General features: G+C 49.3%; 2 protein-coding genes across 3 annotated transcripts; one reads left to right on the plus strand and one right to left on the minus strand.

Annotated features, from left to right (window-relative positions):
- Positions 1 to 400: 400 nt before the first annotated feature.
- FKBP11 (FKBP prolyl isomerase 11) lies at positions 401 to 12662 on the plus strand. Of its 2 annotated transcripts, none has more exons than XM_081845422.1 (6): positions 401 to 529; positions 6440 to 6505; positions 8080 to 8167; positions 8684 to 8717; positions 10532 to 10602; positions 12423 to 12662. In XM_081845422.1, the coding sequence occupies exons 1-6, from the start codon at positions 512 to 514 to the stop codon at positions 12638 to 12640; spliced, it is 495 nt and encodes a 164-aa protein (XP_081701548.1). In that variant the 5' UTR covers positions 401 to 511; the 3' UTR covers positions 12641 to 12662. The 2 variants fall into 2 exon arrangements, with proteins under 2 accessions (XP_081701548.1, XP_081701547.1); XM_081845421.1 differs by lacking the exon at positions 401 to 529 and adding an exon at positions 5803 to 6090.
- Positions 12663 to 13529: 867 nt separating this feature from the next.
- On the minus strand, positions 13530 to 27477 carry DRC2 (dynein regulatory complex subunit 2). Its single transcript, XM_081844755.1, has 10 exons — positions 27378 to 27477; positions 25018 to 25142; positions 24148 to 24287; positions 22274 to 22441; positions 21636 to 21805; positions 21382 to 21520; positions 19356 to 19553; positions 17888 to 18106; positions 14601 to 14753; positions 13530 to 13957 (listed from the first exon to the last, which is right to left on the minus strand). Exons 3-10 carry the CDS (start codon positions 24277 to 24279, stop codon positions 13664 to 13666), a joined length of 1473 nt encoding a protein of 490 aa, XP_081700881.1. The 5' UTR covers positions 24280 to 24287; positions 25018 to 25142; positions 27378 to 27477; the 3' UTR covers positions 13530 to 13663.
- Between the last annotated feature and the right edge of the window lie 298 nt (positions 27478 to 27775).

The raw sequence follows: 27775 nt of genomic DNA on the forward strand, positions 1-27775 counted from the left end.
GGAAGCTACAGGATGTGCACCAATGAGAGGCAAAGGAGTATGTCTGCCCCAAAACTTCCCCAGGCACAGACTGGATTGAAAGTGGGATCATGTACAGTGGTGCCCCGCAAGACGAATGCCTCGCAAGACGAAAAACTCGCTAGACGAAAGGGTTTTTCGTTTCTTGAGTTGCTTTGCAAGACGAATTTCCCTATGGGCTTGCTTTGCAAGACGAAAACGTCTTGCGAGTTTGCTTCCTTTTTCTTAAAGCCATTAATACCCGGGGAATCCGCGCTCCGCAAGACGAAAAAATCGCAAGACGAAGCAACTCGCAGAACGAATTAATTTCCTCTTGCGAGGCACCACTGTATAACCATCATAATATTATTATCATGAATGGACAGACAGCTATTTCATCTAGCTCCATACTGCTAATACTGAGTGACAGCAGCAGTCCAGGATTTCGGACAGGATCTCTTCCATTCCTACCTCGAGATGTCAAGGACTGAACTTGGGATCTTCTGAATGCAAAATGTACTCTACCACTGAGGTATGTGCCTAGGTCACATGTGCTTGCAAACACAGATTTATTGTCCTCCTCCCATGCTCCTCTCTGTACATTTTCAAATGTACACTTAAACATTTTAAGCCGCCCAAATAGATTCAAAATCATGGGACGTCCCTCCAGTTGAATCAATATAGTTCTGAGCAAGCTTGTGCAAACAAGAGTCACTAGGATCAGTTTTGGACAAGTTAATACAATACATAAGCTGATGGCAATTTATAGCTAGCAAGTTAGTTGCAAATGCACCCTTTAAAATGAAAGCTCTCTCGTTAGCTACATGTCAATGGCTTATAAGAGTGCCTTGTGCTGTTTAGCTTTCTCTTCCACAAAATTGTACAGTGGTACCTCGGGTTACAAACACTTCAGGTTACAGACTCTGCTAACCCGGAAGTAGTACCTTGGGTTAAGAACTTTACCTCAGGATGAGAACAGAAATTGCGCAGTGGCCGTGCGGCGGCAGCGGAAGATCCCATTAGCTAAAGTGTTACCTCAGGTTAAGAACGGACCTCCGGAACAAATTAAATTTGTAACCAGAGGTACCACTGTACTTTGTTCTGTGATTGGGGGCAGTGACCATGTTCATGTTAAGATGAATCCTGGGATGCTGGTGACCAGTGGCGTAGCGTGGGGGGTGCAGGGGGGGCCGGCCGCACCGGGCGCAACATCTGGGGGGGGGCGCTCGCCGCCTCCAGAGTCGGCAAAGAGCCTCGGGCGCAGGCTGCAGCAAAGCCCCATGTCTCACGGAACCGACGAGCTGTGCATGCATCCGGGCCAAAGGCGTCCGGCAGGCAGCGGCTCTCAGCGGTCCCCACGCGCCAGGGCCGCGGAGGGCGCGCCAGGCAGCCCCTCCTCACAGTCCCGCCGCTGCTGCTGCAGCTGCTGGGCCATGTTGCATTTTCCTCGCCTCTCTGCCCTCCTCCTCCTCTGGGCAAGCGGCATCGTTTGGGCGCCAGCGCCAGCGGCAATTCGCCTCAGATCACCTGACATGGACCCGCCGCCGCCGCCGTGGCTACCTTACCGTAAATACCCCAGCCCAGGCAGCAGCAAGAAGAAGCTGGCAGTGGCGGCAGGTTAGGGGTTAGGGGCGCAAATTACTTGCCTTGCCCTGGGTTAGGGGGCGCAAATTACTTGCCTTGCCCCGGGTTAGGGGGCGCAAATTACTTGCCTTGCCCCGGGTGCTGACAACCCACGCTACACCGCTGCTGGTGACTCAAGAGTTTTCAGACTTTGGTGCTGGCCCCTAGAAATTATGAAAACATACAGGGCTGCTGCTGAAGAATGCAACGTCTTTTCCCCCTAGTCATTAACAGTTTGTTACAACAGCTGTTCCTCTACTGTTTGGGTTCACTTTGAAATCCAGACTTGTCTTTGCCTTCTTCTAGAAATGTGAAATTACACACATTGCTGGATTACATCTGTCTTGTTTAGACCAAACACCACCAATACTAGATCTTTCCTCATCTTCGAGAAGTCCCCTTATCTTTTTTGGCAACTGCTCTTGCAGCACACTCAAGGTGACAGTCCCTGCTGATAGGAAATGGCAGGCATGTTTGCTTTCCACGTCAGCTTTAATAATAGGCAAAGCTACCTGTGAAAGCAAATGCCTGTGAATTGTCCAGTCCTTTCCATTCCATATGGTCAAAGAACCCTGTAGCTGAATGTGTGTAATGGTCTAAAGATTTTCTGTAGTCAGAAGAATTAAGTATAATAGATTGTAATTGGATTAAAGGAAAAAATAATGTTAGAATTTGTTAAGTTAAATGATAGGACAGAGGTTTGAGGAAGATGGAAAGGATTTGCTGAAACAATTAATCGAAGTGGAATACAAAAAAAGGGAGGTGTGAGGAGGTCGCTGAAACAAGTAAAAGAAATTTAATAACATTGAAAGTATAGGTTGTGTTTCTTTTTTCTTTTTTTAATTGCTTTTCTTTTATTTTTGTTATGTATATGTAATATTTTTGTTTTTTTATTGTATTGTATGGTTTTGTTATGTTTAATTCTTTTTTTTTCCTTTCTGTAACTTTCAAAACTTTAATAAATATATTTTTTTTTAAAAAAAAAGATTTTCTGTAGTCAGACACATCTTAACTGCAAGTTGAGGTGTCTCTGTGTATTCCAAGTTGTGTGCTAGTGCCCACATTGCTTGTACCACCATCAGTTTGTGTACACATCTGCACATGCATTTGCAAGTGTGCAAATAAACATCATATCCATTTTGGTAGGCTTCTCCATATCTGGGCTAGAGGTTGAATCATTAGGTGCAACGGACAGGCTTCTGCGCTTTTCATTACGGTGCACAAACAGCCTTTGGGCAGGCAGAGCTTGTTCCGCAGGATATGCAAAGCTGCAGGTGTACACATTTCTTTTTGGAAACAATTAGTAAAAGTTCAGAAGTCCCATGTTCTCCTTTTCACCTGGCCACTCCAGTGCACATCTGTGCATATTCACAACCATTATAATTATTCATTACAATTATTCACTGCCAGTGTGCAAAGCACCATAGAGCTAGACAAGCAACATAGACAGGTCTCTGCACCCACAGAGCTTACAGTTTAAAATAGTGAAGAAACAATAGGGCAAAGGGAGGAAAGGCAGAGGAAATGTAGGCAGATGCTGTCACCTTTCTTAAAGTATGCTGGTAATTAGGAATGAATGGGGATTAAGAGGAAAAGCCAGACGAAATGTGGAAAAGGTGGGTTTTGAAGAAAGGGAGAGAGCAGGGATCATGTTTGTGTCTGGTGAATGCAACAGTACATGCAAGGGTCAGCAGCCCTGGAAGAACAGGGAGAGATAATTTAAGAGAGTAGGAGACCTTCAGTAGGCTATAGTTCATGGGTAGGCAAACTAAGGCCTGGGGGCCAGATCCGGCCCAATCGCCTTCTAAATCCGGCTTGCGGACAGTTGGGGAACCAGCGTGTTTTTACATGAGTAGAATGTGTCCTTTTATTTAAAATGCATCTCTAGGTTATTTGTGGGACTTAGGAATTTATTCATTATTATTTTTTCAAAATATAGTCCGGCCCCCCACAAGGTCTGAGGGACAGTAGACCGGCCCCCTACTGAAAAAGTTTGCTGACCCTTGGCCTAGTCCAATAGTGTGAGGCAGGGATGATAGTGCATGCGGACAGAACTTCCACATGGTCATGCAGTCCGTGTGACCAGGCCCTAGCTCTCATTCCCAAATGTGGGATGGGTTTTTATAGGTAAGAGAGGATATATTAATTGCAATTAATCCTTTCAGGTGCCCAAGTGTGTGGTTTGAACAGTGTTTTAAAATACCATCCTTGGCAGAAAAATTAAAATGCATAGGGACTAGGCCAGGGGTCAGCAAACTTTTTCAGCAGGGGGCTGGTCTACCGTCCCTCAGAACTTGTGGGGGGCCAGACTATATTTTTTTTTGGGGGGGGGGTGAATTCCTACGCCCCACAAATAACCCAGAGGTGCATTTTAAATAAAAGGACACATTCTACTCATGTAAAAACACACTGATTCCCGGACCGTCCGTGGGCCGCATTGAGAAGGCGATTGGGCCGGATCCAGCCCCCAAGACCCAGTTTGCCCACCCATGTCCTAGGCTGTAAAACCTTGATTTGAGCAAGTCCAGCTTTGAAGTAAGCTGGCTCTCCTATTCTTACCAGCTTAACAATCAATCAGGCAACAAATTGGGAAGTAAATTGGAAAATATAATTTATATACCGTATTTTTCGCTCTATAAGATGCACCAGACCACAAGACGCACCTAGTTTTTGGAGGAGAAAAACAAGAAAAAAAAATATTCTGAATCTCAGAAGTCAGAACAGCAAGAGGGATAGCTGCGCAGTGAAAGCAGCAATCCCTCTTGCTGTTCTGGCTCCTGGGATAGCTGCGCAGCCTGCCTTCGCTCCATAAGACACACACACATTTCCCCTTACTTTTTAGGAGGGGAAAAGTGAGTCTTATAGAGCAAAAAATACGGTAATTTGGGACACGGGTGGCGCTGTGGGGACGTGAGTGGTACTGTGGGTTAAACCACAGAGCCTAGGACTTGCTGATCAGAAGGTCGGCGGTTCGAATCCCCACGACGGGGTGAGGTCCCATTGCTCGGTCCCTGCTCCTGCCACCCTAGCAGTTCGAAAGCACGTCAAAGTGCAAGTAGATAAATAGGTACCGCTCCAGCGGGAAGGTAAACGGCGTCTCCATGCGCTGCTCTGGTTCACCAGAAGCAGCTTAGTCATGCTGGCCACATGACCCAGAAGCTGTACACCGGCTCCCTTGGCCAATAAAGCGAGATGAGCGCCGCAACCGCAGAATCGTCCGCTACTGGGCCTAATGGTCGGGGTCCCTTTACCTAATTTATTTACTGGTTCACAGCAATGGCAGCAGTTAAAGCCATGCAGGCAAAATACTTATATTTAAAGTGTAACCCACTTGAGGCATCTGCCTGAACTGGAGCAAGCACAGCATAGCTCTGCCCTCCTGGTTGGTTGAAGAGAGAGGGGAACAGGGACTATAAGCTCCTTCCTCTCCAGGAAAGGAGGGGAAATGACATCACACAGCGTTCTTTCTAGCATTTGTGTTTCTATGGTCTGAGCATCTGCCTACCAGTAATACAGCTCTGTGGTGTTAGCACTTTCTCATGCTGACAAGAATATACCTTTATTAGCTTTTGGCTGCTAATCTCCCACACCAAAGCCGAGTCTTCCAGTTTGTGAAGAAGTGCCCTGTGAGCATGTGCAGAGTGTGCTCCTCCTCCCAGGGCTATCCAGAGCCAGATGGGTGGGGTATAAATAAATTATTATTATTCTATTTTCAGAGAGGGTGGGCACCTTCCTGGGCGCCATTGTGTGGGTGCTGTGGGGAACAGTGTGCTGACCTGCGGAACTCCCTGCTGCAGGATTTCCCCAGAGCCCTGGATGGGGAGAAGAGGCCTGCTTAGCCCCTCTTCCCCTTCCCACAACAGCCGGATGCCAGTGGGAATCCTGTGAACAGAAGGGCACAAACAAGGAGGCACCTGTTCTCCAGCAATAAAACTGCTAGCACGTTTGCAAAGTTAAGCAGGGTCATGTATGGTCTCAAATTGGATGGGGGGGTCCTGCATGGCAAAGGGGTGGACTAGATGATCCTCGGGACCCCTTGCAACTCCACGATTCTTCTCCAGAAGCATCCCTACATTACTTGCACCCCGTTCGGTGTTGCTGCGCACATGTCTCTCGAAGACCTGAGAGCAGCCCCTCAGCTGCGCTCCCGGTGCCAGGAGAGCCCCTTGCTCGCTCGCTCGCTCGCTCGCTCGCTCCGTCCCTCCTTCCTTCCTTCCTCCGGGGCGGGGAAGCGGGCAGCAGGGGCGGCGCCAGAAGGAGGCACCCTGCCCTGCCCTGCGGTGCAAGCCCGGCCGCCGCTGCTCCGACTCCGTGGGCCACCTCTCTCTCGCCATGCTGCTACCTCTCCGCTTCGGCCTCGCCCTCGTCCTCGTCCTCCTGGGCGCAGCCGGCAGCCGCGCGCAGCGGGCGGAGGACGAGCCCGAGAGCCCGAGCGAAAGTGCGCCCCGGGAGCTGCAGCTGGAAACCCTGGTGAGGGCGCGCGGGCGCAGCTGGGTCCTGCCCGGCACGCCTCCGAGGGCGCTGCCGCCCGAGGTGCCGCCGGCGGAGCTAGGAGGGGGAGACGCAGCCCCGCGGCAGCCCGGGAGCGCGCCTGGTCCTCGCCCGGGCCTCTTGCGCGGCGGCTGGGGTGGGAGGAGCGCAGCAGCAGCAGCAGCAGCGCCGGGGCCGCTGACTCTTGGGGCGCAGCGGAGTCTTTGGAGAGGCCCCTCCGCCGCCGCCGCCCCCCGTTTGCGCGCTGCTGGACGGATGGAGAGCCACGTGCGGCTCGGATCCGGGCCCCCCGCTGACGCCCTCCCCCCTCTCTCTCGGCTCTCCGCAGGTGGAGCCCCCCGATGACTGCGCGGAGCGCTCGGCGCTGGGAGACACTCTCCACATCCACTACACGGTAAGCCGGGGCCGGGCGGAGGGCGCGGGGAAAGCCGCGCACCAACACGTCAGCACCGGCGCTTCCCGGCCGCCTGGGGAGGGGCTTCCCGCGGCTCCGCCCTCCCGGTGCTGGGCAGGAAAGATCGGGAGCGGGGGGCGCCTTGGTGCGTTTGCTTTTGGAAAGCCGAGCTGTGCGCCCCGGTGCCAGTCCTCCCTTTGCCGCCGTGGAAGAGGCTGCGCGTGTTTTCGGAGCAGCCTTCCGCGTCACGAGGCCCAATCGGCTTTTGCTCGGCTGCCACATGGACACCACCGGGACAAGCCCGGGCTGAGGCTTCTGCGGGGCGCCCAGGGCTCCCAGCAAAAGGGCAGAGGAGGAAGGCTTCAGTTGCAGGCAGGCTGGTGCAGACCCGGCGTGGGGCAGCCGGGTGCCCTCCAAATGTCGGTGGATTCTGGCTCCCGTCAGTCTCGACCGCTGGTCCTGCAAGCGAGCGGCTGGCGGAGCTGGGAGTCCCAACATATGGAGGGGATTTAGGGCAGTGCAGGCAGTTACCCCGCACAAGGCACCCAGTTCAGGGGACACAAAATAATAATGATAATATTAACAACAACAAAACCCAGATTTATACAGGTACTTAAGGAGCAGATGGGGCTCATCCGCCTGGGAAGGTTGCCCATCTCGGAGAAGGACACTGATCCTCAACCTCGGCTGCCATGCAGGACATCTTCTGGAGAAGAAAAGCCTGAGGAGACAACCCTACACAAATCCAGAGTGGAGTCCCTAAGATAGTTGCCTCCTTTTGGCAACTCCTGCAGCCAAGCTGGTTCCAAATGTGTTGTTCTACTTTCCTTTGGACCACATCAGCAAGGCCTGTCTTGTGATCTGGGCAGCTGAGGACCTCCATACACACCGCCCAGGCTTGTGCCCCAGGGGCCTCACCTTTGTGCTGCTATTGCAGCTGTTTGACTTCACCCCTGGAGGTGCACTCCATTGTCTCTCAAGATAGACAGATGCCAACAGCCTACTCAGAAAATCCATTAAAAAGCAACTGCACCAAAAGGAATTATTGTGAAAATAAGAACAGGTGCCAAATTTTGTCCTCATTCATGGTGCTGTATTACCAAAGTCTGCCCCTGACCTATTGGCTGCCCCTGGTGTAGAAAGTGTCCCTTGAAAGTCGAACAGGTATTCTGAAGGGAGGGAAGCATATTTTCTTAGTTACTGGGATAGATGATGCACACACCACAACACCGTAGAAGAGGTGTTCCTGTCAGTGTGAGAAAAGCGAATGTGTCTCCTTTTTAAAAATCTGGCTTTTTAAAAATAATAATGGAAAATGACGTCATGGTAGAAATCGCCACCAGCCTTTTTCCTGACACTATGTTGCTCCATTTGTCTCAGAACCACAAGTTTCCACACTTCTTGCAAATTTTGTTTTTCCGTGCAGTTTAGCAATTGCTTGTGGGCTTCCCTTAGGAAATTGCTTAGCTGCCATGAGACTAGACTAGCTGCTGGACTGGCTGGGGCTTTGGTGGGATCTAGCAGCACTGATGGCAGCAGCTGAATTGCTGGATCATAGCATTCTTTCTTTGCAGGGTACCCTTGAAGATGGCCGCGTCATTGACAGCTCTCTGTCCCGTGACCCACTGCAAGTGGAGCTGGGAAAAAGACAAGTCATCCCAGGTACATCTTTGGAACTCACGCTCTGAGGCCAATTTGGCTAACGAACGTCCCACGCAATTTAGACAAGAACTGGAGCAGGAATGTTATCCACTATTGGACCTTTTCCAATACAGTGATACCTTGGTTTACAACCATAATCCGTTCTGGAGGTCCTGTTGTAAACCAAAACAGGTTGTAACCCAAGGCGCGCTTTCGCAAATGGGGCCTCCCAAAAAAATGGGTTGTAATCCAAAAAAAGGGACACACTCTTCCCCTTCATTATATATCTTTAGTGCCAGGTAAAAACTTAAAAAGTTAAACTGGAAGCCTGTGTTTCCTGTTGCTCCTTTACTTTGCTTGCATGTGGCATCATTTAAGTTCTGCACTGAGTGCTTGCTACTCTACTGATGCACTCAGCAGCTCACAAGTGACTCTGACCCTGGCTGAAAGCCGTGCGGCTTGCATTCTCTGTCAAGTATAAACAGTGCTGAATGTAAGCCATACTTAACTCTTACCTGTGTTTATTCTTTTGCTCAGGTTTAGAACAGGGTCTGCTGGATATGTGTGTTGGGTAAGTAACTTTCAGTGTGCTTGCCTTGTAGTCTGTGTACATCTCTGAACCCCTTCCCTAAAATGGACCTTTCACAAGCTTAATGCAAGCCACAATTTCTCACCTTCTGATGCATCTCATCCTATGCTACACTCAAGATACAGTGGTGCCTCGCAAGACGAAATTAATTCGTTCCGCAAGTTTTTTCTTCTTGCGAGTTTTTCGTCTTGCGAAGCATGGTTTCCCATAGGAATGCATTGAAAATCAATCAATGCCTTCCTATGGAGACCGTCCAGGGACAGAGGAGAAGCGTCGCGCGCCTTCCCCTCTGTCCCCGGACCTGTTTTAAAGCAAGGGAAGGGGCAGCAGGGAGAATCGCTTCTCCCCGTTGCTGCCCCTTGGTTCAAAAGGGGTCCGGGGACAGAGGGGAAGGCGCGTGCGCTTTCCCCTCTGTCCCCGGAGATTGTGGGGCTGGCAACGGGGAGAAGCGATCTTCTCCCCGCCGCCCCTTGCTTCAAAAGAGGTCCGGGGACAGCAGGGAAGACGCACTGCGCTTCCCCGCTGTCCCCGGAGCTTGCGGGGCAAGCTTCGTTTTGCGAAGCAAGCCCATAGGGAAATGCGTCTTGCGAAGCGGCTAAGAAAACGAAAAAGTCCTTCGTCTAGCGAGTTTTTCGTCTTCCGAGGCGTTCGTCTTGCGGGGTACCACTGTACCCCTTTCTTAACTTTGAGGGAAGGTTCCCTTTGAGGCAGTGTAAGAACTCTTGGTCTCGTCCCATAAATGTGCCTGCTGAAAACTTCTCTATTCTGCCAGACCTATGCAGGTGATTAAGATTATCTTGGCCTGGGGTATTGTTTAGAGGGTTGCTGCTGTTAATTTTTTTGATCTTTATTTTGGATCTTCTGGTTTATGTGGAAGTTGTTCATTTGTTTATTGTTTATGACTACTTTTGTCATTTTTGTAGTTGTGTAATTTTTTTATATGTTGTAAGCCGCCTTGAGCTTTAACTTTGGAAAGGCAGCATGCAAATAAAATGATTGATTGGCCGATATCCTGTAATGGTTTTAAGATGTTTGTTTTAAATTGTTTTGACTTTAGGATGGTTTTGATTTTTTATTATTTTACTGTATGGTTTTATGATAGGGACGTGGGTGGCACTGTGGTCTAAACCACTGAGCCTAGGGCTTGCTGATCAGAAGGTCGGCAGTTCGAATCCCTGTAACAGGGTGAGCTCCTGTTGCTCGGTCCCAGCTCCTGCCAACCTAGCAGTTCGAAAGCACCCCAAAAAGTGCAAGTAGATAAATAGGTACCGCTCCAGCGGGAAGGTAAACGGCGTTTCCGTGCGCTGCTTTGGTGTCGGTGTTCCATTGTGGCTTAGTCATGCTGGCCACATGACCTGGAAAAACTGTCCGCGGAGCGGACAAATGCCGGCTCCCTCGGCCTGCAAAGCAAGATGAGCACCGCAACCCCAGAGTTGTTTGTAACTCGACTTAACTGTTACGGGTCTCTGTCCCTTTACCTTTATGATTTTATAGAGTTGTAAACCATTATGATTTATTTCTATATATCAATAAGCAGCAAACAAATATTTTTATGTATAAATGTGAAAAGGAAATCCAACTTTTAAAAAATTGATGTGAAGCATCCGTAGAGCATTTATTTGAATCCTGCTCCCTCCAGCCAAGGAATTTCTAGATTGTTTCACTGATGACTGCAATTTTCTGCCCAGGGGTTTGTTTGTTTTTTAAATGCCCAATGAATCCCCACTGAAGTCAACAGCTTTGTACACCCGTGTCCTGTCCTCAAATGCTGACATGGCATTCCTTCTTCCTGGCAGGGAAAAACGCAGAGTCGTCATCCCCCCTCACCTGGCATACGGCAAACGAGGTTCCCCACCAGCTGTCCCAGGTACAATCCAGCGACTAGCACCTACCTGATGGCCATTTGGCAGGACATCTTGGCAGGCTGTGTTTTTCTAGGCTGGTCTATCTGCTTCCGTTGCCTTTGGACACACATGGGCTCTGATTTGGGGTTGAGAAACTGAAAAGGGGAGCTTGGAAAGCAACTGACTGTAGCGGGGTGGTTGCTTGCAGCATTTTGATGCTGTGGGATAGCTAGATGTGAACTACAACTTGGTGACTGCATGAGAAAGTGGCGATGTGGGGTGCTTGGTACAGTATTGGCAGACAGCATTTCTCCATCGGTCGTCTTTTAAAATGCAAGATATTTAGTTCCTTCCATTCCCTTCTCATCTCCTGCTTATCACAAAGCAGCAGTAGCAAGCAGTGGGTTTAACTTCTACAAAGGGCTGAGCTGAGCCTGAATCCTGCACAGAAGCAGTGTTGGGTCAAGATTTTCCTGCCTGAAGCAGAGCCCAATAGCCCCTGTTAGGGCTTTTAGTTTTGCTGCAGCAAATTCCTGGCTATGTTCCTACACCCAGATCTGCAAAGAATTGCTGTAGTTAAGCAATGGTGAAATGTACTCTGCACACACTCAGAAGCACTCTTTCCTTTATTATTCATAATTTCCTGGGCCGAAACAAGGCATTTAAAAAGGTTTTCTGGGCTGAAGAGTGGTTTCACATTTCTAGTGAAAATGCACCCTAACATAAGGTGAATTCAGGCATGTTGACTGAATGGGACAAAATTCACACAAACGTGTGGAAAGTCCAGAGTTGCATTTGAACGTGTGAGATAAAGTTGCATCCACAGGTGTTGCACACAACTTCTGGAGAAAACATGGTGGCCAACCTGTGTAGCTCACAATGGAGCATCTGGCCAGTTCAGTAAAGAATTAGGATGTTTGACTTACAAGCTGCTGGCATTGGGGCTGAAAGGGATGGCATCAGCTGAAGCTGCCCTGTGCTCATCACCCCACATGAACCCCATTGCTTTAAGGATCTGTGGCTGCCCCCAAAGTGTGGCTGGCATATGTGGTTGCAATCCAGGTATCAGCTTGGGCGAAGTATATGCTCCCCTAGGAATTAGTTTGCATATAGTTTGCAGTTAGACAAGCAGCCGTGGCCCTGCTTACGTTCTGCCCTTGGCCTGGCAGTTCATGTAGCCTGCAGAGCCATGCATTTTGAGCCTCCATGCAAATGCAGGTGCTCTGCTGGCTTTTGTGCCCTGGCCAATTGCACCAGTGCAGGGATTCCGGCATAAAGAGGATGAAGGCAACCCTTTGGGTCTCTCATGTGGAGCATCCTATGGACAATACAGACCTTCAGAGAAACCTAGGAAGCGCAGTGTGGTCTATGTTGACTGGCTGTGACTGTCGCAAGATTTCAGGCTGTATTCTCTTCCAGCCTTACCTGTGTAGCCGGGGACTGGGTGTGCATCTTTCTGCATGCAAAAGAGGTGCTCTACCACTGAGCCACAGTCCTTCTGCAAAAGTTACCTTTTGCCAATAAAGGATATGGGGCTGGAGGGACCGATTGCCTAGCACAGGGAAGCAGAACTAAGTTTCTCTTTTCTCCTATGCTAGAAATGACATTTAGTGCAGCAGCACTAGTGGTGCAGTTTGCACTATGATATTGAGGAGGGCCTCTTGCTAATTTTTTTGAGTGAGCTCCCAAAGTCCTGACAGCACCACTGAGCAGCTCAGAGCCTTGTTTGTGCTTCTCTAGCTGCCACAGATGCTTAACACTGTCAGGACAGATTTCCTAGGGACCTGCCTTGCCTGAATTGTCCCCCAGCGCTGGTTCACCCAACTCCCTCCTCTCTCTCCAGCTGATGCAGTCCTGCAGTTTGAGGTGGAGCTGGTGGGGCTGTCCAGAGCCACCTACTGGCAGAAGATGCTGAATGACGTGCTGCCCCTGCTCTGCATCGGGCTTGTCCCTGCGCTCTTGGGGCTCATTGGCTACCACCTGTACCAGAAAGCCCGGGCACCCCGTGTCTCCAAGAAGAAACTCAAGGAGGAGAAGAGAAACAAGGCTAAGAAGAAATAAAGTGCCCCCTCACCTTTTTGGACATGGCTTTGCGGTTGCTTCTGTTGTGGGGTTCTGCTCTGTTGTGCTCGCACTTTCACAAAAAAGCGGAGGGAAGGGCTAGGTTGGATGAAGGGCTGGTCTCACCTACTAGGATGTAGTAGTTTGAACAGTCTTTAACCAGGGAAGGGTTTCTAGGGGGTATTATTGCAATATATAAGCAGCTCAGTCTAGCTGGTCAATCGAAGATTGCCTATTTCTGAGAGTCACGTCTAGCAAAGCACTGGCAGCCCATTCAGAATATACATTGAGCAGTACTCATGTATTGTTTTACCAAGTTTAAAATTCCCATGGCCTAGACTGTGCTGCAACAGGGGGCAGAGTGATGCATTTGCAATCCTTCAGGTATATTTGCCATATGTTCTCTAGACGTCGGTGGCCTCCAGCTCTCGCCAGTCCCAGCCAGCATGGACAAAGGCCAGGTACCCCAGGAGCAGAAGCCCAGCAGCGTCTGAAGGGCATCCTTGATTTGCACAATGAGCTTTAACTAATTACATCTTCCTTGGAGGCCCTGGGAATTGTAGTCCTGCAAAGTGAAGGACTTTTTGCAGCACACATGATAGATCTGATCTCCCAGCATTTGGCAGGGGTATTAAGTCAGCTAAACCCTACCTCTGAACTTTAGGATGGAGAATTAAATAAAAAGCTAGCACTCTGGAAAGGAATCACACACAAAAGTTGGCACCTGCGCAAGTGCTTAGCCGCCTCCTTTGCAAACAGCTCTTAGGCCTGTGCACAAGCCTATAAAAGGAACCACTGGCAGTAGACACACCATAAATCTGAGTTCCCAATATACCAGCCTTGGGGGCTTTGCTTGCAGAGGGAAGAAAAGGCTCTAGTACGCATCAGCTCAGCTCTGTTCAGCTGTTTAATGGCAGGTATTGGCCCTTCCCCAAAGGCCCCCCAACAGGCCTCACTCTTCTTTATGCCCAGTGGTCGGTTAACATGACAGAGGAGGATAGTTTGAAACCACACGCCGCTGGCTTAGAGGATCCGCTTGACCTCGAGTGCTGCCTCGACCACGTTATAGATCGGCTGCTTGGCAGGCTGGGCCGAAGGTGAGGCAATGTTTTGCTGGTTGACAATCATCAGTGGATTGATCTGGCTCAGAACCTCGTCGTTCACCGAGATGCCATCCAGGTACTGCTTGAGCAGCTGCCTCAGCCTGAGGTTGTCTTGGAGCAGCGCTTGCTTGGTCCGCTCCAGCGAAAGCTGCTCCAGCCTCACCTTGTTGTATCTTTGCCAGAAGCGCTCCAGCCCCACGTAATCCTGCATCATCTGGAAAAGAGAGGCTTCTGGGTTGGTTCTAAGGAGCTGCATTGCTGTCTTTGGACAAGATTCCCTGCTTTGAGTCAGTGGCTGCATTGGGAGAAACAAACTGCTCTTGAGCAGCTGCTAAATTGGGAAATACTGCTTGTGAATGTAGCAGCCAAAGGTCTTGTAGCAAAGATTATTTCCTATAGCTGTGTGGCAAGTGAACGCCACAAAGTCATGTGGGCCTGGATAGAGAGGCAGGCATAATGCATTCTGGGAAAGTACCAGAGGCAAAGGTTGAGCAAGTGTCATGGGGAAAACTGCATGATGCTAAGTGCATCACTTGAAGTTGTATGATGGTTCCCCTGCTGTGAAGAGCAGACATAGGGAGCCTGATCAGGATTGGGGCTGTGACATGGGGGTTAACTGCCCCGCCATGGTCTGAATGGAAACCCTTCCACCCCAGCTGCTGCTGCTAGCCTTGGGGTGGGGGCTCCCATTGGTGCCAGGGCTGTATTGCCTCAATCTGACCATTCCTTCTGGGAAAGAACAGCCCTGAATGGAGACACAGAATAATCCTGACAATAAAGCAAAAGAACTGTTTCCTCCTCTGCTGGTGAAGCAGGCACGCATGCCTTCCTCCCCTTTCCACACACAGACAATTCACCTGGGCTAGTGGCTCTTCCGGTTTCTCCAGGACCACCTTATCCACAGTCTTCTGTTCTTCCCAGGTCAGGGAACTGGCATAAAATGGCAGCACTTTCTCCTCCTCCGACTCTAGCCTGCGGCACATCTCAGCCAGGCGCAGGATCAGCTCTGCCTATGGGGGACGGGGAACAATAATCAGACTCGGTTTTCCTCTATCTGCCACAGGATACACTTCCCAGGGTCTGGCACTGGAGTGTCTCTGTATAGTTCTAAAGTGGGAGTTTTAGCTCTCTGGAGGGCTAGGAATGCCTTCACAGGATTTTCAGCACTTTTACCAAACTACAATTCCCGGGATTTTTTAGATCAGGGTGAGGAGCTTGTGCTCCTCCTGATGTTTGTTGCTGGATTCTAGCACCCAGGTCAGGAGTGGTGAAACTGGTGGTTCTGACAACAGGAGGATGTCTCCTTTGGGAAGAAGAGGCTATACGGCTGTGTACACATTAATGGCTCGAAATGCAGCTAAATTGTTTTTTTCTCTCAATCCAGATTGAAGCTGTTTTGAGGGGAAGCACATCAAAACACAGTATTTCGTAAGAAACAACCACATAGATATCAATTGTGGATAATGCCATGTGCACATTACTTCTCTAACCAGTGGTGGGAGCGCATTGGGTGCAGCGTGAACACAGCCTGTATCTCGTTGCCACATTACAATCATCCCTGGGCTCCTGTATCTTTGAGAGTCACCACACATGATGTCCCCCCCCCCCGCCCATGCTGAAGTAATCTGTGTAAGAAGGGACATGTACATCACTTTGTGAGAAAACTGCACACACAACTGTCCTCTGAAAGCTGCTCAGCACCCTGGCTTCTAAGCGGATTATTGTGACAAAATGAGAGCCTGCACAATTTTCACACGAGTACAATTTTCACACAAGTGTTCCCCGCACCATGAAGAGATTTAAGATTTGGAGTTATTTAAATGTACACTAAAATATCATGTGACTGGGACGAACACATCTGTGGCAACATGCCTGTCACACAGGGACACTCAAAAGAGAGCCAGAATTGCGGGCAGCTCCTTGGCAAGGGAAGAGTTACAGGAACACAGTATAGTATGCAAAGCACTTGTTCTGTTATAGTGCAAGGAATTAGGTTTGCACAATGGAATCCCCACCCCACCCTCTGCATGCATGCCCTGCAACCTCCCCAAATCTGCTCCAGAAGGTTGCGGGAAATCCCAGAACAGATTTAAGGGATGCACAGGGAGAGGAGAGGGAGGGGATGTTCTGTTGCACAGCCAAAGCTTGTGCTGATCAAATGAGTGCTTTCAATGCTGCCCAAAGTGTCTGGAAAGACCATCATCCTTTCAAGGCAGAGGAGACAAGGAGTCTTGGGAAGGCTTGCATCCTTTCCTGCCATCTGAGGCTGGGAGGACCAGCATTAATTTTTTTTAAGAACCTTTCTAAACCGATAGATAAATAGATAGATGATCTCAAGTGTACAAAAACTCAAGTGCAAAAAACCCCCATTGATTTAAAACCACTAAAAACAAACCAGGATCTGAAATTCAAAAAATAAAACAGAGCATCATAGGATAGAAAATTAAAGGGTCCAGCTTTAATAATCAGGGCAAACTTGCACAAGAAAGCTATGCATTCATCAGGGGTAGTGGCTCAAAGGAACCACATGCTAAAAACCGCCAGATAGCCTAGAAGCATAAGGTGTAGCCTTCACTACTGCTGCTTCTCTCTCACTCTCACCATTTCTTATTCTGGCAGGAATTCCCAGCCATCTCTTCTGTTTGAACAATCCCAGCCACTGTTTGTTCCTTTCCCCAGTCAAGAACACCTTATCTTTGCCCCCAATAGACTGTGCAGCTCCCTCCCTCTCCTCCTCCTCTGGAAGGGCTTTCTGTTCCAGCCTGGCCAGGACTAAGAGAGGCAAGAGGCAAGCTCCTCCGCTGCTCTCCAAGGTCATGTTGGGAGCACATGCACACAGAGTAGCCATTGCTTCTTAAAATACAGTGGTACCTCAGGTTAAGTACTTAATTCGTTCCGGAGGTCCATTCTTAACCTGAAACTGTTCTTAACCTGAAGACCACTTTAGCTAATGGGGCCTCCTGCTGCCGCTGTGCCACCAGAGCATGATTTCTGCTCTTATCCTGAAGCAAAGTTCTTAACCTGAAGCACTAGCGGAGTCTGTAACCTGAAGCGTCTGTAACCTGAAGCGTATGTAACCCGAGGTACCACTGTAGTTTAAAGAAAGTGGGGGGGGGGATAGGTGGGGTTTTTTTAAGCCTATTATTTTCCACATTACCAGATCTCAACTGCTCACGAGTGTAATATATCTCATATGCAAGATGGGAAACAAAGGGCAATTCCTCTAAGCAAGGGAGCTTCTCAGCAAGGGAGGTAAAACCTGCCTGATTCCTCCCTGCCTTGGAAATGTCAGCAGTATAGGCATCTGTGTCCATTCAGGAGGCGGTAGACCCCCCCCCCAAAAAAAATGCTAGTCTCCACTAAAACAGCTTCATTTGGAGCCAACCAGGTGCTATTTTTATAGGCCCAAGCTGTGCTTGCACATAATCTGCAAGAACTCTCCTGGATCTGAACTCCATTTTGGGAATCCCAAGGGCTACCAGAGATCACCAAAAGTTTGATTTATGCATGTTCTCTTCAGTCAGGGGCAAACGAAGGTGTCGTGACACCCGGGGCGGCAAACCGCTATGTGCAGCACGTGTGCAGCGGTGCATGCATGCGCTGTACGTAACAACGCTGCACATATGCTGTACATAGTGGTTTGCTGCTGTCACCGCTCCAGTGCTGTACGGATGGTGCCGAGATCCTCTGCTTGCGGCTGCAGGATTCTCCGTTTGCGGCTGTAGTGGTGACGGAGGGATCCCATTGTCATCCGTACAGCACTGAAGAGGCGCCAGAGGCAAACCACTATGTACAGCACATGTGCGGCGGCATTATGTACAGCGCATGCATGCGACACCGCACATGTGCTGTACATAGCGGGTTGCTGCTGGCACCAGAAGCCTCTGCTCGCAGCTGCAGCCCTGAATGGAGGGTCCTCCACATGCGGCTGCGGCGGCATGATGGCTGTTCGCCCCTTTGTGAGGCCCGCAGGGTGCCTTCTTGTCACCCCCCCAGACATGGCACCCGGGGCACCGCCCCCCCCCCCCCCGTTGCGACGCCACTGTCTTCAGCTACCTCCGTTCTCCCCATCCTATGTACTTTCTCAGTTTCTGGGAGGAAGGAGCCTGAGACCAGGACTACCCAGAAGTGCCTACAGTTTTACCTTCTGCATAACACGTTCCAACACTTTGAGAGCGCCGCTGCTCTCCCTGGACAGCTTAGCCAGGTTGCTACGGGCCTTGGCTCTGGCCCGGTTCATCTCGCTCTTGAGCTTCTGCAGCTGCTTCAGCACCACCTCCTTCTCATCGCGGACTCGCCGGTTCTGCTCCTCGCTCTCCCGTGCATGAAGAGCAATCTTGTTCTTCAGGATGCCAATGAGGTCCTGGTGACAAGAGAGGGATCTAGTCAGCCGACAGGAGGTCTTCTGTAGCAACTATAAACTGAAACTCATGGCTGCAGGAAGAGGTGCAATTAGATGGCCATTTTGGTTTACAGCTTTGGTGGTGTGAGATTTTACTGTTGTAGGGGGTTCAAAGTAATGATGGGATGAGGAACAACTGCAGATATTTATAAGGCATGGGAGATGGGGACGGGGTTTCATGAGGATCTGTTGCTCCGCCCACCACTGATATGCATCACCAGACAGAATCTATTTTCCCCCAGGTTCTTCTGTTGGTGGGATGAGGGGGAGAAGGCAGATTTATGGAGAAGAGTGCTGGAGGCTGATGAATTTTTTATCTTTTCTAGCCTTCCAATTCTGTCCACTGAACTTTGCAGGCCCAAATCAAATGTTCAATGCTCCCTCCATCCGGCATGACCTCCAAAGCTACCACTGGAATGGCAGCCAGTTCAGGATCTACCCACATAGAGGGGATACAAAGGTAAAGGTCCCAGACGACTCTGGGGTTGCAGCACTCATCTCACTTTACAGGCTGAGGGAGCTGGTGTTTGTCCGCAGAGAGGTCCCCCCCCCCGGGTCATGTGGCCAGCATGACTAAGCCACTTCTGGTGCAACGGAACACCGAAACCAGAGCAGCGCAAGGAAACGCCGTTTACCTTCCCGCTGGAGCGGTACCTATTTATCTACTTGCACTTTGACGTGCTTTCGAACTGCTAGGTTGGCAGGAGCAGGGACCGAGCAACGGGAGCTCACCCCGTCGTGGGGATTCAAACAGCCGACCTTCTGATCGGCAAGCCCAAGAGGCTCAGTGGCCACCTGCCACCCGCGTCCCTTACATAGAGGGGATAGTTCATATAAATTAATAGTTCATACAGACCCCCTGTTTCCTGCAGTCAACAGCAACACTTCAAGACAAGGCCATGATAATCACCAATGCAGGTAAAGGCCCTGCAAAGAGTGTCTCCGCCATGGGAACCCAACTAAGCTGTGAGCCAATTGTAGAAACTGGGCCACCGGTTACCGTAGGTATCTCTCTTGATGGTGAATTGCAAGGGGTGGGGGGATATAGGTCAACGAAGGTAACTTGGGGAGGCTGTTAATGCTACCATTTTGAAAGAACACCGCTGCGTAGAAGGGACAGCACAGCAATATCTCAGCTGCAGGAGAAAGCAATGCCTGAATAAAGCCCAAATGTTTCCCTGGTCCGACCAGCCCAAGCAGGGCCACTCACTTGCATCTTCTGCAGTTTCCTCATCTGCATCTCAATCTCCTTGGTGCTCTTCTCATCTCTGCGTTTGAGGCCTTCAAAGGCAAACTTACGGTCTTCCGTTGCCTCTGTGTAAGTACGCAAGGCCTGCTGGAAGCGTTTCCACAGCTCCTCCACTTTACCCTCCAACTGCATGCGCAGGTAATGCTTCTCCTCCAAGTTCTGGGGCGGAAAGGAACACAGATTAGTATTCTGCTAGCAGAACAGCCGGTCCTATTCTGGTCTGCTCTGGAGTTTTTCAGTCAACTGACTCATTTTGGACTAACCCTAGATCAGCCTGCCCAGGAACTCCTTTCCCAAGCAAAAGAACACCATACATTTAGAGCACATCTGATGCACACTGAAAGCTCATGACTTCCCCCAAAGAATCCTGGGAACTGTAGTTTGTTAAGGATGCTGGGAAATGTAGCTCTACGGGAGGAAACTACACTTTGGAAGATTCTTTGGAGGAAGTCATGAGCTTTAAATGTGCATTGGATGTGCTCTAAATGTATGGTGTGGAGGATCTGCCCTTTAAAAAATTGTTATTGTTTGTTATTATGCTATGTATTTGTGTAATTTTAGATTATAAATTGCCCTGTCATATTTGGATGAAGGGCAGTACAGAAATTTAATATAAATAAATAAAAAGCCTTAGTATGCCCAACTGGTTTTCTTTGGGGGTTTTAAAATCAAGAGTATGGGCTCCAGCAACAAGAAACCTTGTACCTGCAGAAACAATGAAAATAAGGAGGACCTGCACATAGTTTCAGCTACGGTCTTGTTTCCCCAATCACGAGAATCTCTCATATGGCTCTTCCTGGGATCTTACATGGAACTGGATTTTACAGCATCAGCTCTGTGGGTTCTTTCTTCCTCCCCGCCCAGTAATGTGTGGCATAACACAAAGCATGAAAATGACACCATCCGCCTGTGTATTCCCCCAGCCTGCAAGCCAATTATGTGGGGGTGAAGGGGCTACAAAATCAGGTCATGAGTTGATTCGCTACACATTACTGGGAAGAAGAGAGAAAGAAATATACAGCAGAGGTGGTTCCATGTTTCTTTCAGTGTCTAGACCAGTTCAGCCACTGACTACAGCTATATATGCAAGAAAACACAGGGATGGTAATGGGTGTATTTTGATTACATAAAATGTGTTTGAGTTGGGGCCCTTCATCACAGAGGCAGCTACAAATTAATGGAGGGGAAATAAACCCAAACGAAGTATATGATGATGAGTGTTAACAGACAAAGAGTTGAAGGAATACACATAGGCTTCCAGTCAAATGAGGTGCCAATGCCTGATATTGGGTGCAGGATATATTTAGAACCTTTATACAGTGGTGCCTCGCAAGACGAAAATAATTCGTTCCGCGAGTCTCTTCGTCTTGCGGTTTTTTCGTCTTGCGAAGCACCCCTATTAGCAGCTTAGCGGCTTAGCAGCTATTAGCGGCTTAGCGGCTAAGCAGCTATTAGCGGCTTAGCGGCTTAGAAAAAGGGGGGGGACGGAAAAAACTCGCAAGACTCGCAAGACGTTTTCGTCTTGCGAAGCAAGCCCATAGGGAAATTCGTCTTGCGAAGCGCCTCGAAAAACGGAAAACCCTTTCGTCTAGCGGGTTTTTCGTCTTGCGAGGCATTCGTCTTGCGGGGCACCACTGTAATTTCAAGGAAGTCCTGGCATGACTAAACCTCCATTGAACATCTCCATGTAGCTTCTACCCGTCCCACATTCTTCCTTTGTTTTTTTAAATTAATCAATATATAAACATATTGGCACAAAGCAGACGCATAAGAACACTGAAGGAGCCTGCTGGATGAGGCCCCAACTTGCATATTAAATAACTTTTAAAAGACTTATGAAAGGCAGATTTCAGGGATATGCCATTGCTAAAATGTGCATATATTTTTTCCTGAGGATATTGTCCGTTTCAAAATATGATAAATCCTCCCATTCGTTTGCAAACTTAGAAATTGCCATAAAGTTTCCTCCCTGAGTTTTAACCCAGACCTTGTTCTTGACGTCATCTCTCGTACTCTGGAAGTCGAGCCTGGCCTCATATTCACTGTCAGTAAAGTTTTGCTCCATAGCCAGCAGCACATCCTGCAGGTACCGGCTCTCTAGATTATGGTGACCTATAATTATCTTCCTGGGGAAAATATGAAAAGCCACGTGAGTTCTAAGAGTCCAACGAAACACAGTTTTCCACAGTTGCTGAGCCACCATCTTTCCCAGCCCCACCTCCCTCCCTTCTTCCCTTCTACCTCTCTGTGTCAAACTCCTTCTGCAGAGCTTGCAGCTCCGTTTGGTAATCCTCCTCTAAGTAGCCAATGCGGCAGCGCTGGAGTTCCAACAGCTGGTCTATGTTGTGCAAGTGGCTGCGCAAAGCATGCGCATATTGAGCTTCTGCCTCCGTGAGGTCCTTAGCGAGGGACTGGAGGGGACAGAGATGCATTAGACAACCACAGCAGGAGACCAATCTGTTTTTAAAAACTAAAGAATTCCACACTAAGAATACTGAGAATGCTAAGACCTAAAATAATAAATTGTGGTATCTGAAATAACTTATATTAAGCTGGTAAACACACATAAAGCTTCTGAACTGAATCTGCTGTGGATTGGCCCTGGCATTCCACACTGCATTCAGTTCTTATACCACTGGGACCCACTGATAGCAATAATAAAGAACTGTTAAGAGGTCATTGCAGAATTGTTCAAAGTGCAAACCACTTTTTCCTACAATACAGATGTGCCCTTTGTTATTCCCCTTTGCTCCTTATTGGCAAGTGTCACAGAGCTGCAGTGAGTCTCAGAAGCTGCGTGACTTCACTCTCCAATCTCTAAGAGAGCCATTAACAGTTTCACAGTCTCCTTCCAAGGGCTTTTCCCGGCCAGGGCTCACCTTAATGACATTGTCTTTGCAGTCCACCACACGTTCAAAGGTCTGGCTAAGAATCTCAATGTCCTTACGCAGCTCCCTGGCCTTGACCTCACGGAGCACCGTGCGCCACTGTAGGGTGATCTTGTGCAGGTTTAGTTCACTGTTGCGCTCCTCTTTGGCCAGTTTTTCCTGCATTAAGAGCCACAACTTTACCCAGGCAAGCCCAACACAGCCCAGACATTGCAAGCTAAGGAACCAGACAAAGAATAAAAGGTAGTAGGCAGTAAAATTTATTTCCTAAAGCCATTGTGATCGCAAAACTAGTGGCTGATCAATAAACACAAGATGCTGGACTACATGAGCCTTTGGTCTGATCAAAAGGAATTTTCTTATGTTCTTAGGATGGCAACCTTCTCCACAGGTCAGACACCACTTACACTGGTCACATATTAGCCCCAGTGTCAACTGAACACCCTGAGCATGTTCTGTGCTGATAAACTGCATTGAAATAGCACTGATCCTTTTAGAGTGATGTGGGACTGCCTTCAAATGATCATCAGGAAATACCTCCCAAATGTAAAGCCCCTTAGGCCATGTCAATATGACAGACAGACTGGGGGACTTGTGAAACATCTTCGGAGGTGTTCATGAAGACAGTGTACGACCAATTTAAATTTAGAGATTTGTATCACTGGGGTCTTCCAACTCTAGTGCCATGTTTACCTGAAACTATTCATTACATCACCCAATTCCAGTTTCATACTCAATATGCCACCAAGTCAACTGGTAAGAAAAGGAACTGAAAGCATTTTGGGCTAATTGGCAGAAACCTTTGGTCAGAACAAAAGAGATATGATAAGAACTAGAGTGACACACAATCTAAGCTTCTGGTACTAAATTTAAATTCACCCGTTGCCATGGCCCTCTATGGCACACATAGGGCCAATGCTCTCTCACTGGATTTCTGTGGCGGAAGTCGTATATGCCTGGCATCGGCTATTGTTGTAGCAGCAATCAGTTCAATTTAATATCAAAAGCGTCAGTAAGGGCTGCACTGCAACTTTGCTCCCTGGTCTGAATCTTCATGAGTTAAGGAGTCAGGTGACCATGAGAATCAGCCACAGCTCACTTTCTCCAATATAGGCTCCAAGGCCTTTCACTATTCTTCCATCTGAGTGACTTGTTGCCTGCCTACATCTATCTATTTACCCATCTGCTTGCCTTCTATGTCTTGCCTCTTACAGCAGAACAGAAGCAAAGACCCCCAAAATGGTACAGAACAGTAATTACAGGAAAATCCCAAAGGTGTTGAGCTTGAAAGATTTCCTCAAAGTAGTTTTAAAATAAACTCCAACAATACAGGCAGTCATTTAATTAAACATCTATTTTGCTCTCAAATAATACTCCTCTGGGGAAAAGCACTGAGCTCAAAATGTGTTGAGATTCTAGGATTTCCCAATTAAGTTTGTGTCCGGCCTTGCCCATCTGCCTCCAAACCACTAACCTACTTTTGACCTTTTACCTTCCAGAGATTACATATAAACTCTCACTACAATCTACCATGCTAGTTTCAAGCTCTTTCACCTCCTGACTGCATAAAATGCTGCGGTCAGAGAATACGATTTTAAAATGACTCTTTCTGTTTTCCATCCTGCATTATCTTACAAGTGGCACGTTACAGACTAAAAGATGTTCTTAGCCTCACTGCTGAGAACACCCTAAGATTATGTGATTCACCCTGTTCTCTCACATTTGGAAACAAGACCCCTGGAGCACTGTTTTGAATTGTGAGTTTTGAATTGAATCTGCTGACACTCCTCTCCCCGCAACACGCCATATATCTTCATGCTTCCTTGTAGCACAAACCCCTTTATGTCCAGGCAAACAAATGGTACCTTTAGGAACTGGGCCAGCATGTCCTCCTTCTTCTTCATCATTTCTTCCTCAGCCAGCCGCTTCTGTTGCATCATAATCAGCCGTTCTTCATCAGTCAGGGCCGCCCGCTTGCGCCCTCTCTTCTTCGGCATGATTGCACCTATAATGGAGGAAAGTACAAAGTACAAAGAGGGGGAACCCAAGCCTCCTCCTACCCCTTTGGTCTATGCTAAAGGGGGGCAGCTCTAATGGTCAGACCACTTCTGCACCTATACCTCTTTTGTCAGTATAGACCAGTGATGGCCAAACTTGGCCCTCCAGCTGTTTTAGGACTACAATTCCCACCATCCCTGACCACTGATCCTGTTAGCTAGGGATGATGGGAGCTGCAGACCCAAAACAGCTGGAGGGCCAAGTTTGGCCATCACTGGTATAGACACACCAATATGGCTCTACTGTAGCCTCCTTTAACTTGTTGTCCATACCCATTCCTTCTTTATTATCCTGGCCTTGCTTTAAGGATCTCAGGATTATGAACATCAGAGATGGGAAACCTGTAGCCCTACAGATGTTGACTCCAACTCCCACCAGCCCCCACCATGATCAACGGCCAGGAATGATGGGAGTTGTAGTCCAACCTCATCTGGAGGGCCACAGATCCCCCATGCATAGTTTGCATGGCCCCTCCCCCTTTCATCCACATATAATCCTGTGACATTGATTAGGTTGAGAAATCCTCATGGCAGGCCCAAAGCCAAACAGGGAGCTTGATGGCTAAGTCCTATTTGAACCTGGCTCTCCTCAGATTAAGTCCACTAGCTCTCTCTTTCTTGCCTTTTATTTCCTTCCCTTCCCTCACCATTATTTTTATTGCAATTCTTAGAACTCACCTTGCCTGAAGCTTCAAATCTGGGTCAATCCACTGCCTCACAGGCTAGCTATGAAGGCTTTTCCACCAACACTATCAAAGGTTTGTGAGGGACACGTCTGATGAGACCAGAACTGCCAGGAATGCCTATTAGAGGAGAGAAAGCAAGCATATATGAGCCTAGAAATGGCAAATAACCAAACATCATTGTGGCCTGACTTGGTTGCCCTATGGGGAGGCCCCACTTCCTAAAAATTAGCGTTGCCACGTTGTTTACGGACAGATGCTCTGTGCTTTCTTTAAAGCAGTGTGTAGAGGTCAGAAATCAACAAGTCATGTCTCCTGCTGTCACTGCTTTTTCATGCCAGGTAATGCTCCCATTTTAAATGATTACCTGCCATGCATCTGTTCAAGGAGCAGAGCCTCTGTCCTTAAAGAAGTGGCAAATAAGTTGGAGATAATCCCTTTTTCTTTCTTGTTAGATGTGTTATCCTGCCTGTAAAGTATCCCTCCCTCCTGGGATCAGTTTTGCCATCTAACCCATGCTCACGAGACTACCTTCTGGTTTCTCCTATCAACAAAGCATATGTCAGGGGCTCAGGAGCAGAGGCACAGGGAAGATGGGAAATGGAGAGCGAGGGCGAGGAATCAGAGGGCAGTGTAGGAGGAGACAGTGGTCCGAGGGATTCCATAAGCCTCTCCAGCGAATCGGAAGATTCACAGAAGGGAGCGCCAGTGGCCAGGGGTAGGGGGGTCCCAAGGGGAACGCCCCAGGAGCAAGGGGGGAGCAGGGACTCCCAGAGTAGTAGTTGGAGATCAGGACCAGCTTCCCCACCAGAGCAGAGTGGGGGGGAAGGGTCCCAGGCATCGGGACCAGTACTTCCCCCACCAGGGAGAGAAGACGAGGCAGAGCTGACCACGCCTTCCTCGGAGAGTCGGACAACGGAGGGGAGGTCAGATCCGGCCAGTGTCACGGAAGAGAAAAGCAGTGATAGAAGCAGTGTAACGGTTAGGAGAAAGGTCACTGGGTTGGCGCGAGAAGCAAGTTCAAATGTACAGGAGCGCGGGACAGCAGAGAGTGAGGATTGGGAACCGGGTCCTAAAGCACGCCAGAGGCAGGGGGAGGAGCTAAGCGACTCAGCGTCGGAAGAGTCCAGGAAGGGCAATGCCCCAGAGGGCAGGAGGACCCAGAGGAGGAGAGAGCAGCGCAGAAGGTGGAGCAGGGCTAGGATCTTAAACTGGTGCGGAAGGGGAAGTGATTCAGATAGGACTTCGCCGATCTAGAGTCTAGACGTAGGGTTGCACGCTCTGGCTTTAAAATGGAAACTATACTTCAATAAAGACTTTTGTACATAATATCAGCCTGGCGTTGGTCCTCTGTGAGCTGGGACCTAGAGGCAGCCCTGACAGCATACAAGAGACCTGTTTTCAGAAGCTCTTAGAGCACTAATTCCCAAATGGTGTGGCCTGACATAACTGCCAATGGCCACAAGAAATAAAATGGCATAATCAAGGGCTCCTGTGAGCCCAAAGCACCAAGCAAAGATTGCTCACTGTACCCTCTGCATGATTCACTGCTCTGGTCTGTGGTATCTCTCCATCAGATGCCTTTGGACCACCCATCCCGGCCTTAGGCCCAATTACCCAGCCTCAGGGGAGAAGGAAGGAGGGCTGCATCTCTGCATGAGTCGCTCCTCTGGGATCACCTGCTTCCAGGCACCTGAAGCTGAGGCAAAAACACACAGCTCCCCTGAGCCTGGGTAATTCTCACTCTTACATAAATGGGGTGGAGGAAAAGGCTTTTTGGGTATACGGATGACGATGCATGATTTTATTTTTTAATTTATTTTTAAAAAGCCTGTCACATGGATCCAACAGAAATGCTTCATGTTGGATGCTCCCCCTTAGTTGTTGTTTAGTCATTTAGTCGTGTCCGGCTCTTCGTGACCCCCTGGACCAAAGCATGCCAGGCCCTCCTGGATAGGTTTGATCTTCTTGCAGTCCATGGGACTCTCAAGAGTCTCCTTCAGCACCAGAATTCAAAAGCATCCATTCTTCCGCGATGGGCCTTCTTTACGGTCCAGCTCTCACTTCCATACATCACTACTGGGAAAACCATAGCTTTAACTATACGGACCTTTGTTGGCAAGGTGATGTCTCTGCTTTTGAAGATGCTGTCTAGGTTTGTCTCCCCCTTGCGCAGTCCTAATTTTGATACGGTGATGTGGCACCACCCCCTGGAAGGCAGGCAGGCAGGCAGGCACTTCGGATCTTGGATGCGGCGCAAAACATCTTCGCAGCCAGTCTCCTGTCGTGGTTAAACCTGCCCCCCCTCCCGCGCATCCCCCCCCTCCGGCTTCGCTACCCCGCCGCCGCGCCTACCTCTCTGTTTCCCCCGCGTTGCTGCAGGCCGAGTCCCTCCGGTCTCCTAGCAACAGCCTCCCCAGCCAGAGCGAGGGCGGCGCAGCCGGGGAGGGCGGAGCCGGAGCGCCCTCCGGGCGGCCCGCTGGGCGAAGCGGCCTCCGACGATCCTTCCGAGGCGGCCAGCAGCGTCCGGAGACTTTTCAAGGGGCCCCGAGGGGCGGGCCGTCTCGTCCAACCCCGTGCCGCGCAGGGATCTCGACGCAGGATCCCCAGTCCACTCTGAAACCATGCCGGACCCTGCTTTGCACTGCAAAGGTGCGGGCAGTTTTATTGCTGCACCTGCTGCTGCTGCTGCTGCTGCTGGCATCCGTCTGTCTCGAGAGCAGCGCCGGATTTACGGATAAGCTAAACAAGCT

The sequence above is a fragment of the Podarcis erhardii genome, assembly GCF_964252035.2.
Source record: "Podarcis erhardii genome assembly, chromosome: 2".
Lineage (NCBI taxonomy): Eukaryota > Metazoa > Chordata > Lepidosauria > Squamata > Lacertidae > Podarcis > Podarcis erhardii.